General features: G+C 52.4%; 1 protein-coding gene across 1 annotated transcript in view; it reads right to left on the reverse strand.

Annotated features, from left to right (window-relative positions):
* Positions 1–19606, reverse strand: part of LOC142188582 (phosphatidylinositol 3-kinase C2 domain-containing subunit gamma-like) — a gene marked incomplete at its 5' end in the record, with an annotated part of 59880 nt that extends 40274 nt beyond the window's left edge. The window contains 7 exons of the mRNA XM_075261873.1: positions 4684–4791; positions 8770–8950; positions 11109–11203; positions 11298–11391; positions 11482–11673; positions 11752–11876; positions 19482–19606. Coding sequence (XP_075117974.1) covers positions 4684–4791; positions 8770–8950; positions 11109–11203; positions 11298–11391; positions 11482–11673; positions 11752–11876; positions 19482–19606 — 920 coding nt within the window. The remainder of the gene's footprint in view (positions 1–4683; positions 4792–8769; positions 8951–11108; positions 11204–11297; positions 11392–11481; positions 11674–11751; positions 11877–19481) is intronic.
* Positions 19607–20057: the final 451 nt, after the last annotated feature.

The following is a 20057-nucleotide window of genomic DNA, read 5'->3' on the forward strand; positions in this document are numbered from 1 at the left end:
ACTTATCCTGTATTATACTCCAGAGCTGCGCTCACTATTCTGCTGGTGCAGTCACTGTGTACATACATTACATTACGTATCCTGTATTATACTCCAGAGCTGCGCTCACTATTCTGCTGGTACAGTCACTGTGTACATACATTACTTATCCTGTATTATACTCCAGAGCTGCGCTCACTATTCTGCTGGTGCAGTCACTGTGTACATACATTACATTACTTATCCTGTATTATACTCCAGAGCTGCGCTCACTATTCTGCTGGTGCAGTCACTGTGTACATACATTACATTACTTATCCTGTATTATACTCCAGAGCTGCGCTCACTATTCTGCTGGTACAGTCACTGTGTACATACATTACTTATCCTGTATTATACTCCAGAGCTGCGCTCACTATTCTGCTGGTGCAGTCACTGTGTACATACATTACATTACTTATCCTGTATTATACTCCAGAGCTGCGCTCACTATTCTGCTGGTGCAGTCACTGTGTACATACATTACATTACTTATCCTGTATTATACTCCAGAGCTGCGCTCACTATTCTGCTGGTGCAGTCACTGTGTACATACATTACATTACTTATCCTGTATTATACCCCAGAGCTGCACTCACTATTCTGCTGGTACGGTCACTGTGTACATACATTACATTACTTATCCTGTATTATACCCCAGAGCTGCGCTCACTATTCTGCTGGTACACTCACTGTGTACATACATTACTTATCCTGTATTATACTCCAGAGCTGCGCTCACTATTCTGCTGGTACAGTCACTGTGTACATACATAACATTACTTATCCTGTATTATACTCCAGAGCTGCGCTCACTATTCTGCTGGTACAGTCACTGTGTACATACATTACATTACTTATCCTGTATTATACTCCAGAGCTGCGCTCATTATTCTGCTGGTACAGTCACTGTGTACATACATTACATTACTTATCCTGTATTATACTCCAGAGCTGCGCTCACTATTCTGCTGGTGCAGTCACTGTGTACATACATTACTTATCCTGTATTATACTCCAGAGCTGCGCTCACTATTCTGCCGGTACAGTCACTGTGTACATACATTACATTACTTATCCTGTATTATACTCCAGAGCTGCGCTCACTATTCTGCTGGTACAGTCACTGTGTACATACATTACATTACTTATCCTGTATTATACCCCAGAGCTGCGCTCACTATTCTGCTGGTGCAGTCACTGTGTACATACATTACATTACTTATCCTGTATTATACTGCAGAGCTGCGCTCACTATTCTGCTGGTGCAGTCACTGTGTACATACATTACATTACTTATCCTGTATTATACTCCAGAGCTGCACTCACTATTCTGCTGGTGCAGTCACTGTGTGCATACATTACATTACTTATCCTGTATTATACTCCAGAGCTGCGCTCACTATTCTGCTGGTGCAGTCACTGTGTACATACATTACATTACTTATCCTGTATTATACTCCAGAGCTGCGCTCACTATTCTGCTGGTGCAGTCACTGTGTACATACATTACTTATCCTGTATTATACTCCAGAGCTGCGCTCACTATTCTGCTGGTACAGTCACTGTGTACATACATTACATTACTTATCCTGTATTATACTCCAGAGCTGCGCTCACTATTCTGCTGGTACAGTCACTCTGCACATACATTACATTACTTATCCTGTATTATACTCCAGAGCTGCGCTCACTATTCTGCCGGTACAGTCACTGTGTACACACATTACATTACTTATCCTGTATTATACTCCAGAGCTGCGCTCACTATTCTGCTGGTACAGTCACTGTGTACATACATTACATTACTTATCCTGTATTATACTCCAGAGCTGCGCTCACTATTCTGCTGGTACAGTCACTGTGTACATACATTACATTACTTATCCTGTATTATACTCCAGAGCTGCACTCACTATTCTGCTGGTGCAGTCACTGTGTACATACATTACATTACTTATCCTGTATTATACTCCAGAGCTGCGCTCACTATTCTGCTGGTACAGTCACTGTGTACATACATTACATTACTTATCCTGTATTATACTCCAGAGCTGCGCTCACTATTCTGCTGGTGCAGTCACTGTGTACATACATTACATTACTTATCCTGTATTATACTCCAGAGCCGCACTCACTATTCTGCTGGTACAGTCACTGTGTACATACATTACATTACTTATCCTGTATTATACTCCAGAGCCGCGCTCACTATTCTGCTGGTGCAGTCACTGTGTACATACATTACATTACTTATCCTGTATTATACTCCAGAGCTGCGCTCACTATTCTGCTGGTGCAGTCACTGTGTACATACATTACATTACTTATCCTGTATTATACTCCAGAGCTGCACTCACTATTCTGCTGGTGCAGTCACTGTGTACATACATTACATTACTTATCCTGTATTATACTCCAGAGCTGCGCTCACTATTCTGCTGGTGCAGTCACTGTGTACATACATTACATTACGTATCCTGTATTATACTCCAGAGCTGCGCTCACTATTCTGCTGGTACAGTCACTGTGTACATACATTACATTACTTATCCTGTATTATACTCCAGAGCTGCGCTCACTATTCTGCTGGTACAGTCACTGTGTACATACATTACTTATCCTGTATTATACTCCAGAGCTGCGCTCACTATTCTGCTGGTACAGTCACTGTGTACATACATTACTTATCCTGTATTATACTCCAGAGCTGCGCTCACTATTCTGCTGGTACAGTCACTGTGTACATACATTACATTACTTATCCTGTATTATACTCCAGAGCTGCGCTCACTATTCTGCTGGTACAGTCACTGTGTACATACATTACATTACTTATCCTGTATTATACTCCAGAGCTGCGCTCACTATTCTGCTGGTACAGTCACTGTGTACATACATTACATTACTTATCCTGTATTATACTCCAGAGCTGCGCTCACTATTCTGCTGGTGCAGTCACTGTGTACATACATTACTTATCCTGTATTATACTCCAGAGCTGCGCTCACTATTCTGCCGGTACAGTCACTCTGCACATACATTACATTACTTATCCTGTATTATACTCCAGAGCTGCGCTCACTATTCTGCTGGTACAGTCACTGTGTACATACATTACATTACTTATCCTGTATTATACTCCAGAGCTGCCCTCACTATTCTGCTGGTGCAGTCACTGTGTACATACATTACATTACTTATCCTGTATTATACTCCAGAGCTGCACTCACTATTCTGCTGGTTCAGTCACTGTGTACATACATTACATTACTTATCCTGTATTATACTCCAGAGCTGCGCTCACTATTCTGCTGGTACAGTCACTGTGTACATACATTACATTACTTATCCTGTATTATACTCCAGAGCTGCGCTCACTATTCTGCTGGTGCAGTCACTGTGTACATACATTACATTACTTATCCTGTATTATACTCCAGAGCTGCGCTCACTATTCTGCTGGTACAGTCACTGTGTACATACATTACATTACTTATCCTGTATTATACTCCAGAGCTGCGCTCACTATTCTGCTGGTACAGTCACTGTGTACATACATTACATTACTTATCCTGTATTATACTCCAGAGCTGCGCTCACTATTCTGCTGGTACAGTCACTGTGTACATACATTACTTATCCTGTATTATACTCCAGAGCTGCGCTCACTATTCTGCTGGTACAGTCACTGTGTACATACATTACTTATCCTGTATTATACTCCAGAGCTGCGCTCACTATTCTGCTGGTACAGTCACTGTGTACATACATTACATTACTTATCCTGTATTATACTCCAGAGCTGCGCTCACTATTCTGCTGGTACAGTCACTGTGTACATACATTACATTACTTATCCTGTATTATACTCCAGAGCTGCGCTCACTATTCTGCTGGTACAGTCACTGTGTACATACATTACATTACTTATCCTGTATTATACTCCAGAGCTGCGCTCACTATTCTGCTGGTGCAGTCACTGTGTACATACATTACTTATCCTGTATTATACTCCAGAGCTGCGCTCACTATTCTGCCGGTACAGTCACTCTGCACATACATTACATTACTTATCCTGTATTATACTCCAGAGCTGCGCTCACTATTCTGCTGGTACAGTCACTGTGTACATACATTACATTACTTATCCTGTATTATACTCCAGAGCTGCCCTCACTATTCTGCTGGTGCAGTCACTGTGTACATACATTACATTACTTATCCTGTATTATACTCCAGAGCTGCACTCACTATTCTGCTGGTTCAGTCACTGTGTACATACATTACATTACTTATCCTGTATTATACTCCAGAGCTGCGCTCACTATTCTGCTGGTACAGTCACTGTGTACATACATTACATTACTTATCCTGTATTATACTCCAGAGCTGCGCTCACTATTCTGCTGGTGCAGTCACTGTGTACATACATTACATTACTTATCCTGTATTATACTCCAGAGCTGCGCTCACTATTCTGCTGGTACAGTCACTGTGTACATACATTACATTACTTATCCTGTATTATACTCCAGAGCTGCGCTCACTATTCTGCTGGTACAGTCACTGTGTACATACATTACATTACTTATCCTGTATTATACTCCAGAGCTGCGCTCACTATTCTGCTGGTCACTTTGTACACACTAATACCCCTCTTACCTCTCGGTCTATTCCTCTCACTACTATCGCCGGGTTCAGGGGGAGACGACAATTTCCGACTTGCTGGAAGAAGGTCTCTATGTCTCGGATTCCGCTCCTCAGCGCCTCCTGCAGGCAGAGACTCGGATGTCAGGAATTCTTTGCATTACCTTCGGAGTTCCTCCGGCTCTGATCGGGGTTTTCTCAAACACAACATCCAAGGAGCTCCGCGCTGTTTCATGTCCCCTTGCGGGCAGATGGGGGTCGCTGGTGTGGTGTCCTGGGCTCGGTATCCAGTTTGGAGCTCTGCTGGTCGGTGACTGAGGTCCTTGGCCTGCGATTGGATCCCAGTGGTCACATGGAGTGCATCTGTGTTATGACATCATCGCACCCTCACGTGACCACTGAGACACAATGACAGGTCCAGGACCTCAGTCACAGGGAAAATGAGGAGCGGGGAGGAAGCTGCAGACTGCCGATACCCAGGAGAGGGGAGTAGCAGTGATTGTTATTATTTACCTTCCCCGGGCCCCCCGAATATAATAATAGCACCGGCTCTAGGGAAGGGGGGTGTCTTAGGAGAATATAATACTGTGTGGGGACTGCTGTGGAGCACATAATACTGTGTGGGGGGGTCACTGTGGAGCATATAATACTGTGTGGGGGGTCACTGTGGAGCATATAATACTGTGTGTGGGGGTCACTGTGGAGCATATAATACTGTGTGGGGACTGCTGTGGAGCACATAATACTGTGTGGGGGGTCACTGTGGAGCATATAATACTGTGTGGGGGGGTCACTGTGGAGCATATAATACTGTGTGGGGACTGCTGTGGAGCACATAATACTGTGTGGGGGGTCACTGTGGAGCATATAATACTGTGTGGGGGGGTCACTGTGGAGCATATAATACTGTGTGGGGGCCACTGTGGAGCATATAATACTGTGTGGAGGTCACTGTGGAGCATATAATACTGTGTGGGGGCCACTGTGGAGCATATAATACTGTGTGGGGGGGTCACTGTGGAGCATATACTACTGTGTGGGGGGTCACTGTGGAGCATATAATACTGTGTGATTGCCACTGTGGAGCATATAATACTGTGTGTACACTGTGGAGCATATAATACTGTGTGGACCACTGTGGAGAATATAATACTGTGTGGGTGTCACTGTGAAGCATATAATTCTGTGTGGGGGCTGCTGTGGAGCATATAATACTGTGTGGGGGTCACTGTGGAGCATATAATACTGTGTGGGGGGGGTCACTGTGGAGCATATAATACTGTGTGATTGCCACTGTGGAGCATATAATACTGTGTGTACACTGTGGAGAATATAATACTGTGTGTGGACCACTGTGGAGCATATAATTCTGTGTGGGGGCTGCTGTCGAGCATATAATACTGTGTGGGAGTCACTGTGGAGCATATAATATTGTGTGGGGGTCACTGTGGAGCATATAATACTGTGTGGGGGGCACTGTGGAGCATATAATTCTGTGTGGGGGCTGCTGTGGAGCATATAATACTGTGTGTGGACCACTGTGAAGTATATAATTCTGTGTGGGGGGCCACTGTGGAGCATATAATACTGTGTGGGAGTCACTGTGGAGCATATAATACTGTGTGGGAGTCACTGTGGAGCATATAATACTGTGTGGGAGTCACTGTGGAGCATATATTACTGTGTGGAGGTTTCTATGGAGCAGATTATACTGTGTGGGAGTCACTACATTTTTTTTACATTTTTTCTTTTTGTCCCTATAGGGGTTTGATCTTCTGATTGAGTCTTCTATAGGTGTTCGCTGTATACAGGTGTACTGCAGTATATAGGAGGCTGTCATGCACACACATAGGCTGACAGTCTATTCAAGGCAGGATTAACCAGATACGTGGAGCGACAGTGATGGGGGAGACCCCAGGCGGACAAATATGAGCAGTGGAACCCCTGGAAAATGTTCTGTGGGGGCCGATCAGGACCCCAATATATAATAGCTCATCTATAGAGAGGACAAGCAGAGCTGCAGTCACTATTGTATATTCTGTAGGTACATCTTACGCTCCGTTCACACTAGCGGCCGGACTCCGTTATGTGGTTTCCGTCTTTTGCACACAGAAGACGTAAAGCTGTCAGAGCGGGTCCGGCCGTGAGCGCCAGGGAGCGTTTTATGCTCTCTGCTGTAAAACCGTTTTTTTTAAACCGGACACACAGTACTGCACGTCCGAATCAGTGTCCAGTTTAAAAAACCGGTTTTGCCGCGGAGAGCATAAAACGCTCCCTGGCGCTCACGGCCGGACACTTTCCAATTCCATTCAAATGAATCACATGAAGATGCGGAAGGTTTCCATCTGCTGCTCTGTTTTGTGCAGGAAACGGAAACCTGCAGAACGGAGACCGGGCGCAGATGTGAATGAGCCCTTATGCTCCAGGCAAAGCAGCAGAGAAGCCATAACTGTCAGTACATGAAATCAGAGCTCCACCCACCCCTATACACCCCCCTGAGCTCCACCCACCGCTATACACCCCCCTGAGCTCCACCCGCCGTTATACACCCCCCCTGAGCTCCACCCACCGCTATACACCCCCCTGAGCTCCACCCACCGCTATACACCCCCCTGAGCTCCACCCACCGTTATACACCCCCCCTGAGCTCCACCCGCCGTTATACACCCCCCCCTGAGCTCCACCCGCCGTTATACACCCCCCCTGAGCTCCACCCGCGGTTATACACCCCCCCTGAGCTCCACCCGCCGTTATACACCCCCCCTGAGCTCCACCCGCGGTTATACACCCCCCCTGAGCTCCACCCGCCGTTATACACCCCCCCTGAGCTCCACCCACCGCTATACACCCCCCTGAGCTCCACCCGCCGTTATACACCCCCCCCTGAGCTCCACCCGCCGTTATACACCCCCCCTGAGCTCCACCCGCCGTTATACACCCCCCCCTGAGCTCCACCCGCCGTTATACACCCCCCCTGAGCTCCACCCGCCGTTATACACCCCCCCCCTGAGCTCCACCCGCCGTTATACACCCCCCCCTGAGCTCCACCCGCCGTTATACACCCCGAGCTCCACCCGCCGTTATACACCCCCCCTGAGCTCCACCCGCCGTTATACACCCCCCCCTGAGCTCCACCCGCCGTTATACACCCCCCCTGAGCTCCACCCGCCGTTATACACCCCCCCCTGAGCTCCACCCGCCGTTATACACCCCCCCCTGAGCTCCACCCGCCGTTATACACCCCCCCCTGAGCTCCACCCGCCGTTATACACCCCCCCCTGAGCTCCACCCGCCGTTATACACTGTCACGGGATGGTTAGAGTCTATACTATAGGCAATGTGTAATATATATTTCATGTGGAATGTATTCTCTAACCTGTTATATACATCAATGTGTAGTTGGCTGATTAGGGTCTAGTGTGTTAGCACATTGTATGCAAATCCCTCTAACTAGTGAGGACCAGTGAGGACAATGGGTGGAGATAATCTGATCAGTGTCTCCAAGAAGATGTTGGATGGTGCATTGTCCATAGTAGACAGGGAGTCTGCTCTCCTTGGTATAGGTGAGGGGGGAAGGATCTGTGACTCAGCCCTTCCCACCCACAGATATAGGTGTAACAGTCTTAGTATATAGTATATAGCTAGCAGTTAGTATGTGTTAGCCGGCCTGTGCACAGCTCTGCAGAGAGCCAGGATATAGTTACAGGACCAAGGAACCAAAGCTATCATTGGATTGTGACTTCTGTGGACTTATTGTTATTACGGTTGATGTGACCGCCACCGGCTACTAACTTTGTGGATTACAATAAATTGCTGTTGTCTCCCGACCTCTTGCGTCCCTGTTGATTCAAAAGACCATCCGGAGGAAGACGTATACCTTTGCTCCGTGACATACACCCCCCCCCCCCACTGAGCTCCACCCACCGTTATACACCCCGAGCTCCACCCACTCATTACTTTTTCTGCTTCATCCAATCTAGTTCTGGGAAAGCTGGGTGATGAAGCCGCTAAGACAGCAGAGCCTTCAGAGTTAGCCCAGGGGCCTGAGCAGTATCCGCTTCACAGCTAATCACCCAGCTGTATGGAGAAGGGGCGGCTCACCTGTCTCTGCTCCTCGGTGGCGCTCTTCACCTTCTCCGCTGTGGCCCCCAGGATCTTCAGGAGCCGCCACTGTCTGGTGAACTGGTCGCCCAGGGCCCGGCCGGCGCAGCGCTCAACGGCATCCAGGAGGCGGCGATACAGAGCACCATAGTGAGGCTCAGCGGCCCCATCTGTCAGCAGCCTGGGGGCCAAGAGAGAACTGAGAGTGTATCTAATCCTACAGGCACAGAGCGTATCTAATCCTACAGGCACAGAGCGTATCTAATCCTACAGGCACAGAGCGTATCTAATCCTGCGAGAGCCGGCTGTATCTAATCCTACAGGCACAGAGCGTATCTAATCCTGCGAGAGTTGCCTGTATCTAATCCTACAGGCACAGAGCGTATCTAATCCTGCGAGAGCTGCCTGTATCTAATCCTACAGGCACAGAGCGTATCCAATCCTACAGGCACAGAGCGTATCTAATCCTGCGAGAGCTGCCTGTATCTAATCCTACAGGCACAGAGCGTATCCAATCCTACAGGCACAGAGCGTATCTAATCCTACAGGCACAGAGCATATCTAATCCTACAGGCACAGAGCGTATCCAATCCTACAGGCACAGAGCGTATCCAATCCTACAGGCACAGAGCGTATCCAATCCTACAGGCACAGAGCGTATCCAATCCTACAGGCACAGAGCGTATCTAATCCTACAGGCACAGAGCGTATCTAATCCTGCGAGAGCCGGCTGTATCTAATCCTACAGGCACAGAGCATATCTAATCCTGCGAGAGCTGCCTGTATCTAATCCTACAGGCACAGTACAGTCAGTGTTAGTCCCGCCCCTCCCCAGCACAGTCAGTGTTAGCCCCTCCCCTCCCCAGCACAGTCAGTGTTAGCCCCGCCCCTCCCCAGCACAGTGTTAGTCCCGCCCCTCCCCAGCACAGTCAGTGTTAGCCCCTCCCCAGCACAGTCAGTGTTAGCCCCGCCCCTCCCCAGCACAGTGTTAGTCCCGCCCCTCCCCAGCACAGTGTTAGCCCCGCCCCTCCCCAGCACAGTGTTAGTCCCGCCCCTCCCCAGCACAGTCAGTGTTAGCCCCGCCCCTCCCCAGCACAGTCAGTGTTAGCCCCGCCCCTCCCCAGCACAGTCAGTTAGCCCCGCCCCAGCACAGTCAGTGTTAGCCCCGCCCCTCCCCAGCACAGTCAGTGTTAGCCCCGCCCCAGCACAGTCAGTGTTAGTTCCGCCCCGCCCCAGCACAGTCAGTGTTAGCCCCTCCCCAGCACAGTCAGTTAGCCCCGCCCCAGCACAGTCAGTGTTAGCCCCGCCCCTCCCCAGCACAGTCAGTGTTAGCCCCGCCCCAGCACAGTCAGTGTTAGTTCCGCCCCGCCCCAGCACAGTCAGTGTTAGCCCCTCCCCAGCACAGTCAGTTAGCCCCGCCCCAGCACAGTCAGTGTTAGCCCCGCCCCTCCCCAGCACAGTCAGTGTTAGCCCCGCCCCTCCCCAGCACAGTCAGTGTTAGCCCTGCCCCTCCCCAGTCAGTGTTAGCCCCGCCCCAGCACAGTCAGTGTTAGCCCCGCCCCAGCACAGTCAGTGTTAGCCCCGCCCCAGCACAGTCAGTGTTAGCCCCGCCCCTCCCCAGCACAGTCAGTGTTAGTCCCGCCCCTCCCCAGCACAGTCAGTGTTAGCCCCGCCCCAGCACAGTCAGTGTTAGTCCCGCCCCTCCCCAGCACAGTCAGTGTTAGTCCCGCCCCTCCCCAGCACAGTCAGTGTTAGCCCCGCCCCTCCCCAGCACAGTCAGTGTTAGCCCCGTCCCAGCACAGTCAGTGTTAGTCCCGCCCCTCCCCAGCACAGTCAGTGTTAGTCCCGCCCCTCCCCAGCACAGTCAGTGTTAGTCCCGCCCCTCCCCAGCACAGTCAGTGTTAGTCCCGCCCCTCCCCAGCACAGTCAGTGTTAGCCCCGTCCCAGCACAGTCAGTGTTAGTCCCGCCCCTCTCCAGCACAGTCAGTGTTAGCCCCGTCCCAGCACAGTCAGTGTTAGTCCCGCCCCTCCCCAGCACAGTCAGTGTTAGCCCCGCCCCAGCACAGTCAGTGTTAGTCCCGCCCCTCTCCAGCACAGTCAGTGTTAGCCCCGTCCCAGCACAGTCAGTGTTAGTCCCGCCCCTCCCCAGCACAGTCAGTGTTAGCCCCGCCCCAGCACAGTCAGTGTTAGCCCCTCCCCAGCACAGTCAGTGTTAGCCCCGCCCCAGCACAGTCAGTGTTAGTCCCGCCCCTCTCCAGCACAGTCAGTGTTAGCCCCTCCCCAGCACAGTCAGTGTTAGTCCCGCCCCTCCCCAGCACAGTGTTAGTCCCGCCCCTTACCAGTAGAGCCGGTGCAGCACCTGGATGCTCTGCAGGGATCGGTGGAGGAGGAGTCTCACCAGAGCATTATTCGGCCGCCACTCAAACTTCAGCGCCTGTGAGGGAAGATGAGTGAGAGCGGCGGGGGAGGGGAGAGGAGGAGGAGGGGGAGGGGGAGGAAAGGAGGGGGAGGGGGAGGGGTTATGTTACCTGCACCAACTGCGGAAGGAATATCAGTAACTGGTCACATGACAGGCGCTCCAGCTCCAGACACGCCCTCGCCCGCAGCCGCTCATCTGCAAAGCTGGAGGGAGACGCACACAATGAGGTTCTGCAGTAGCTGAAGTCTGTATATTGCCCCTCCCCAGAGGTTCTGCAGCAGCTGAGGTCTCACCAGGGGCTCAGCAGGCTCAGCGCCTCCAGGGGGCAGTCGAAGAAGGTCCAGTCCTCCAGGACGCGGTACATAGCGGCTATAGAGGGGGGGTCCCAGCCAGGGGCGCTGCCGAGGATCAGGGGCAGGAGGTTGGGGGTCTTGTGGGGACATCGGCGGTGATACCAGAGGCACCGCTTATCCATCTCCGACAACCTGAGGGACCCAAGGAGAGATTGTCAGCAGGAAAAGATGGCGGCCGCAGAGCCAGGTGACACATGAGGCGGAGCTTACAGGAGCACAGAGCTGCGATGTGCCAGGAACTGGAGCGCCGGTGCAGCAATCTCAGGGCATGCGTCATGTGACGTCTCCTCCATCAGGGGGCGCCGAAACAGCGGAGTAACATCCGGGAAATCCACCTGCAAATAATCCCAGGAGACAGTAGTCAGTGACCGGGGTAATCCATGGATACAGTAGTCAGTGACCGGGGTAACACGAGGAGACAGTAGTCAGTGACCGGGGTAACACGAGGAGACAGTAGTCAGTGACCGGGGTAACACGAGGAGACAGTAGTCAGTGACCGGGGTAATCCCAGGAGACAGTAGTCAGTGACCGGGGTAACACGAGGAGACAGTAGTCAGTGACCGGGGTAATCCATGGAGACAGTAGTCAGTGACCGGGGTAACACGAGGAGACAGTAGTCAGTGACCGGGGTAACACGAGGAGACAGTAGTCAGTGACCGGGGTAACACGAGGAGACAGTAGTCAGTGACCGGGGTAACACGAGGAGACAGTAGTCAGTGACCGGGGTAACACGAGGAGACAGTAGTCAGTGACCGGGGTAACACGAGGAGACAGTAGTCAGTGACCGGGGTAATCCATGGAGACAGTAGTCAGTGACCGGGGTAACACGAGGAGACAGTAGTCAGTGACCGGGGTAACACGAGGAGACAGTAGTCAGTGACCGGGGTAACACGAGGAGACAGTAGTCAGTGACCGGGGTAACACGAGGAGACAGTAGTCAGTGACCGGGGTAACACGAGGAGACAGTAGTCAGTGACCGGGGTAACACGAGGAGACAGTAGTCAGTGACCGGGGTAACACGAGGAGACAGTAGTCAGTGACCGGGGTAACACGAGGAGACAGTAGTCAGTGACCGGGGTAACACGAGGAGACAGTAGTCAGTGACCGGGGTAACACGAGGAGACAGTAGTCAGTGACCGGGGTAACACGAGGAGACAGTAGTCAGTGACCGGGGTAACACGAGGAGACAGTAGTCAGTGACCGGGGTAACACGAGGAGACAGTAGTCAGTGACCGGGGTAACACGAGGAGACAGTAGTCAGTGACCGGGGTAACACGAGGAGACAGTAGTCAGTGACCGGGGTAACACGAGGAGACAGTAGTCAGTGACCGGGGTAACACGAGGAGACAGTAGTCAGTGACCGGGGTAACACGAGGAGACAGTAGTCAGTGACCGGGGTAATCCATGGAGACAGGAGTCAGTGACCGGGGTAACACGAGGAGACAGTAGTCAGTGACCGGGGTAATCCCAGGAGACAGTAGTCAGTGACCGGGGTAACACGAGGAGACAGTAGTCAGTGACCGGGGTAACACGAGGAGACAGTAGTCAGTGACCGGGGTAACACGAGGAGACAGTAGTCAGTGACCGGGGTAATCCCAGGAGACAGTAGTCAGTGACCGGGGTAACACGAGGAGACAGTAGTCAGTGACCGGGGTAACACGAGGAGACAGTAGTCAGTGACCGGGGTAACACGAGGAGACAGGAGTCAGTGACCGGGGTAACACGAGGAGACAGGAGTCAGTGACCGGGGTAATCCATGGAGACAGTAGTCAGTGACCGGGGTAACACGAGGAGACAGTAGTCAGTGACCGGGGTAACACGAGGAGACAGTAGTCAGTGACCGGGGTAACACGAGGAGACAGTAGTCAGTGACCGGGGTAACACGAGGAGACAGGAGTCAGTGACCGGGGTAACACGAGGAGACAGTAGTCAGTGACCGGGGTAACACGAGGAGACAGTAGTCAGTGACCGGGGTAACACGAGGAGACAGTAGTCAGTGACCGGGGTAACACGAGGAGACAGTAGTCAGTGACCGGGGTAACACGAGGAGACAGTAGTCAGTGACCGGGGTAATCCCAGGAGACAGTAGTCAGTGACCGGGGTAACACGAGGAGACAGTAGTCAGTGACCGGGGTAATCTCAGGAGACAGTAGTCAGTGACCGAGGTAACACGAGGAGACAGTAGTCAGTGACCGGGGTAACACGAGGAGACAGTAGTCAGTGACCGGGGTAACACGAGGAGACAGTAGTCAGTGACCGGGGTAACACGAGGAGACAGTAGTCAGTGACCGGGGTAACACGAGGAGACAGTAGTCAGTGACCGGGGTAATCTCAGGAGACAGTAGTCAGTGACCGGGGTAATCCCAGGAGACAGTAGTCAGTGACCGGGGTAACACGAGGAGACAGTAGTCAGTGACCGGGGTAACACGAGGAGACAGTAGTCAGTGACCGGGGTAATCCATGGATACAGTAGTCAGTGACCGAGGTAACACGAGGAGACAGTAGTCAGTGACCGGGGTAACACGAGGAGACAGTAGTCAGTGACCGGGGTAACACGAGGAGACAGTAGTCAGTGACCGGGGTAACACGAGGAGACAGTAGTCAGTGACCGGGGTAACACGAGGAGACAGTAGTCAGTGACCGGGGTAATCCATGGATACAGTAGTCAGTGACCGAGGTAACACGAGGAGACAGTAGTCAGTGACCGGGGTAACACGAGGAGACAGTAGTCAGTGACCGGGGTAACACGAGGAGACAGTAGTCAGTGACCGGGGTAACACGAGGATACAGTAGTCAGTGACCGAGGTAACACGAGGAGACAGTAGTCAGTGACCGGGGTAACACGAGGAGACAGTAGTCAGTGACCGGGGTAACACGAGGAGACAGTAGTCAGTGACCGGGGTAACACGAGGAGACAGTAGTCAGTGACCGGGGTAACACGAGGAGACAGTAGTCAGTGACCGGGGTAACACGAGGAGACAGTAGTCAGTGACCGGGGTAACACGAGGCGACAGTAGTCAGTGACCGGGGTAACACGAGGCGACAGTAGTCAGTGACCGGGGTAACACGAGGCGACAGTAGTCAGTGACCGGGGTAACACGAGGAGACAGTAGTCAGTGACCGGGGTAACACGAGGAGACAGTAGTCAGTGACCGGGGTAACACGAGGAGACAGTAGTCAGTGACCGGGGTAACACGAGGAGACAGTAGTCAGTGACCGGGGTAATCCATGGATACAGTAGTCAGTGACCGGGGTAACACGAGGAGACAGTAGTCAGTGACCGGGGTAACACGAGGAGACAGTAGTCAGTGACCGGGGTAACACGAGGAGACAGTAGTCAGTGACCGGGGTAATCCATGGAGACAGTAGTCAGTGACCGGGGTAACACGAGGAGACAGTAGTCAGTGACCGGGGTAACACGAGGCGACAGTAGTCAGTGACCGGGGTAACACGAGGCGACAGTAGTCAGTGACCGGGGTAACACGAGGAGACAGTAGTCAGTGACCGGGGTAACACGAGGAGACAGTAGTCAGTGACCGGGGTAACACGAGGAGACAGTAGTCAGTGACCGGGGTAACACGAGGAGACAGTAGTCAGTGACCGGGGTAACACGAGGAGACAGTAGTCAGTGACCGGGGTAACACGAGGAGACAGTAGTCAGTGACCGGGGTAACACGAGGAGACAGTAGTCAGTGACCGGGGTAACACGAGGAGACAGTAGTCAGTGACCGGGGTAACACGAGGAGACAGTAGTCAGTGACCGGGGTAATCCCAGGAGACAGTAGTCAGTGACCGGGGTAACACGAGGAGACAGTAGTCAGTGACCGGGGTAATCTCAGGAGACAGTAGTCAGTGACCGGGGTAATCCCAGGAGACAGTAGTCAGTGACCGGGGTAACACGAGGAGACAGTAGTCAGTGACCGGGGTAACACGAGGAGACAGTAGTCAGTGACCGGGGTAACACGAGGAGACAGTAGTCAGTGACCGGGGTAATCCCAGGAGACAGTAGTCAGTGACCGGGGTAACACGAGGAGACAGTAGTCAGTGACCGGGGTAACACGAGGCGACAGTAGTCAGTGACCGGGGTAACACGAGGAGACAGTAGTCAGTGACCGGGGTAATCCATGGATACAGTAGTCAGTGACCGAGGTAACACGAGGAGACAGTAGTCAGTGACCGGGGTAACACGAGGAGACAGTAGTCAGTGACCGGGGTAACACGAGGAGACAGTAGTCAGTGACCGGGGTAACACGAGGAGACAGTAGTCAGTGACCGGGGTAACACGAGGAGACAGTAGTCAGTGACCGGGGTAACACGAGGAGACAGTAGTCAGTGACCGGGGTAATCCATGGATACAGTAGTCAGTGACCGAGGTAACACGAGGAGACAGTAGTCAGTGACCGGGGTAACACGAGGAGACAGTAGTCAGTGACCGGGGTAACACGAGGAGACAGTAGTCAGTGACCGGGGTAACACGAGGAGACAGTAGTCAGTGACCGGGGTAACACGAGGAGACAGTAGTCAGTGACCGGGGTAACACGAGGAGACAGTAGTCAGTGACCGGGGTAACACGAGGAGACAGTAGTCAGTGACCGGGGTAACACGAGGAGACAGTAGTCAGTGACCGGGGTAACACGAGGAGACAGTAGTCAGTGACCGGGGTAACACGAGGCGACAGTAGTCAGTGACCGGGGTAACACGAGGCGACAGTAGTCAGTGACCGGGGTAACACGAGGCGACAGTAGTCAGTGACCGGGGTAACACGAGGAGACAGTAGTCAGTGACCGGGGTAACACGAGGAGACAGTAGTCAGTGACCGGGGTAACACGAGGAGACAGTAGTCAGTGACCGGGGTAACACGAGGAGACAGTAGTCAGTGACCGGGGTAACACGAGGCGACAGTAGTCAGTGACCGGGGTAACACGAGGCGACAGTAGTCAGTGACCGGGGTAACACGAGGAGACAGTAGTCAGTGACCGGGGTAACACGAGGAGACAGTAGTCAGTGACCGGGGTAACACGAGGAGACAGTAGTCAGTGACCGGGGTAACACGAGGAGACAGTAGTCAGTGACCGGGGTAATCCATGGATACAGTAGTCAGTGACCGAGGTAACACGAGGAGACAGTAGTCAGTGACCGGGGTAACACGAGGAGACAGTAGTCAGTGACCGGGGTAACACGAGGAGACAGTAGTCAGTGACCGGGGTAACACGAGGAGACAGTAGTCAGTGACCGAGGTAACACGAGGAGACAGTAGTCAGTGACCGGGGTAACACGAGGAGACAGTAGTCAGTGACCGGGGTAACACGAGGAGACAGTAGTCAGTGACCGGGGTAACACGAGGCGACAGTAGTCAGTGACCGGGGTAACACGAGGCGACAGTAGTCAGTGACCGGGGTAACACGAGGCGACAGTAGTCAGTGACCGGGGTAACACGAGGAGACAGTAGTCAGTGACCGGGGTAACACGAGGAGACAGTAGTCAGTGACCGGGGTAACACGAGGAGACAGTAGTCAGTGACCGGGGTAACACGAGGAGACAGTAGTCAGTGACCGGGGTAATCCATGGATACAGTAGTCAGTGACCGGGGTAACACGAGGAGACAGTAGTCAGTGACCGGGGTAACACGAGGAGACAGTAGTCAGTGACCGGGGTAACACGAGGAGACAGTAGTCAGTGACCGGGGTAATCCATGGAGACAGTAGTCAGTGACCGGGGTAACACGAGGAGACAGTAGTCAGTGACCGGGGTAACACGAGGCGACAGTAGTCAGTGACCGGGGTAACACGAGGCGACAGTAGTCAGTGACCGGGGTAACACGAGGAGACAGTAGTCAGTGACCGGGGTAACACGAGGAGACAGTAGTCAGTGACCGGGGTAACACGAGGAGACAGTAGTCAGTGACCGGGGTAACACGAGGAGACAGTAGTCAGTGACCGGGGTAACACGAGGAGACAGTAGTCAGTGACCGGGGTAACACGAGGAGACAGTAGTCAGTGACCGGGGTAATCCCAGGAGACAGTAGTCAGTGACCGGGGTAACACGAGGAGACAGTAGTCAGTGACCGGGGTAATCTCAGGAGACAGTAGTCAGTGACCGGGGTAATCCCAGGAGACAGTAGTCAGTGACCGGGGTAACACGAGGAGACAGTAGTCAGTGACCGGGGTAACACGAGGAGACAGTAGTCAGTGACCGGGGTAACACGAGGAGACAGTAGTCAGTGACCGGGGTAATCCATGGATACAGTAGTCAGTGACCGAGGTAACACGAGGAGACAGTAGTCAGTGACCGGGGTAACACGAGGAGACAGTAGTCAGTGACCGGGGTAACACGAGGAGACAGTAGTCAGTGACCGGGGTAACACGAGGAGACAGTAGTCAGTGACCGGGGTAACACGAGGAGACAGTAGTCAGTGACCGGGGTAACACGAGGAGACAGTAGTCAGTGACCGGGGTAATCCATGGATACAGTAGTCAGTGACCGAGGTAACACGAGGAGACAGTAGTCAGTGACCGGGGTAACACGAGGAGACAGTAGTCAGTGACCGGGGTAACACGAGGAGACAGTAGTCAGTGACCGGGGTAACACGAGGAGACAGTAGTCAGTGACCGGGTAACACGAGGAGACAGTAGTCAGTGACCGGGGTAACACGAGGAGACAGTAGTCAGTGACCGGGGTAACACGAGGAGACAGTAGTCAGTGACCGGGGTAACACGAGGAGACAGTAGTCAGTGACCGGGGTAACACGAGGCGACAGTAGTCAGTGACCGGGGTAACACGAGGCGACAGTAGTCAGTGACCGGGGTAACACGAGGCGACAGTAGTCAGTGACCGGGGTAACACGAGGAGACAGTAGTCAGTGACCGGGGTAACACGAGGAGACAGTAGTCAGTGACCGGGGTAACACGAGGAGACAGTAGTCAGTGACCGGGGTAACACGAGGAGACAGTAGTCAGTGACCGGGGTAACACGAGGAGACAGTAGTCAGTGACCGGGGTAACACGAGGAGACAGTAGTCAGTGACCGGGGTAACACGAGGAGACAGTAGTCAGTGACCGGGGTAACACGAGGAGACAGTAGTCAGTGACCGGGGTAATCCATGGAGACAGTAGTCAGTGACGGGTAACACGAGGAGACAGTAGTCAGTGACCGGGGTAACACGAGGAGACAGTAGTCAGTGACCGGGGTAACACGAGGAGACAGTAGTCAGTGACCGGGGTAACACGAGGAGACAGTAGTCAGTGACCGGGGTAATCCATGGATACAGTAGTCAGTGACCGAGGTAACACGAGGAGACAGTAGTCAGTGACCGGGGTAACACGAGGAGACAGTAGTCAGTGACCGGGGTAACACGAGGAGACAGTAGTCAGTGACCGGGGTAACACGAGGAGACAGTAGTCAGTGACCGGGGTAACACGAGGAGACAGTAGTCAGTGACCGGGGTAACACGAGGAGACAGTAGTCAGTGACCGGGGTAACACGAGGAGACAGTAGTCAGTGACCGGGGTAACACGAGGAGACAGTAGTCAGTGACCGGGGTAACACGAGGAGACAGTAGTCAGTGACCGGGGTAACACGAGGAGACAGTAGTCAGTGACCGGGGTAACACGAGGAGACAGTAGTCAGTGACCGGGGTAACACGAGGAGACAGTAGTCAGTGACCGGGGTAAACACGAGGAGACAGTAGTCAGTGACCGGGGTAACACGAGGAGACAGTAGTCAGTGACCGGGGTAACACGAGGAGACAGTAGTCAGTGACCGGGGTAACACGAGGAGACAGTAGTCAGTGACCGGGGTAACACGAGAGACAGTAGTCAGTGACCGGGGTAACACGAGGAGACAGTAGTCAGTGACCGGGGTAACACGAGGAGACAGTAGTCAGTGACCGGCGTAATCTGGGGTGTGACCCTCGTATATACATTACACAGGCGTTGCGTTACCTGCACAGTGACCAGAGTTGGCAGAGCGGCATCAAAAGCTCCGGGAGTGAGGATGGCGGGGGGCTCAGCATGAGAGATCATGTTCAAGAGCAGCGCCCCCTGTACAACCTGCCTGGAATAACACGCTACAGGTCAGGTCATATAATACACACACTACACGTCATATACCGGGCTGTATACAGTATAATACACACACTACACGTCATATACCGGGCTGTATACAGTATAATACACACACTACACGTCATATACCGGGCTGTATACAGTATAATACACACACTACACGTCATATACCGGGCTGTATACAGTATAATACACACACTACACGTCATATACCGGGCTGTATACAGTATAATACACACACTACACGTCATATACCGGGCTGTATACAGTATAATACACACACTACACGTCATATACCGGGCTGTATACAGTATAATACACACACTACACGTCATATACCGGGCTGTATACAGTATAATACACACACTACACGTCATATACCGGGCTGTATACAGTATAATACACACACTACACGTCATATACCGGGCTGTATACAGTATAATACACACACTA

This window comes from Leptodactylus fuscus, unplaced genomic scaffold, assembly GCF_031893055.1.
Source record: "Leptodactylus fuscus isolate aLepFus1 unplaced genomic scaffold, aLepFus1.hap2 HAP2_SCAFFOLD_553, whole genome shotgun sequence".
Taxonomy (NCBI): Eukaryota; Metazoa; Chordata; class Amphibia; order Anura; family Leptodactylidae; genus Leptodactylus; species Leptodactylus fuscus.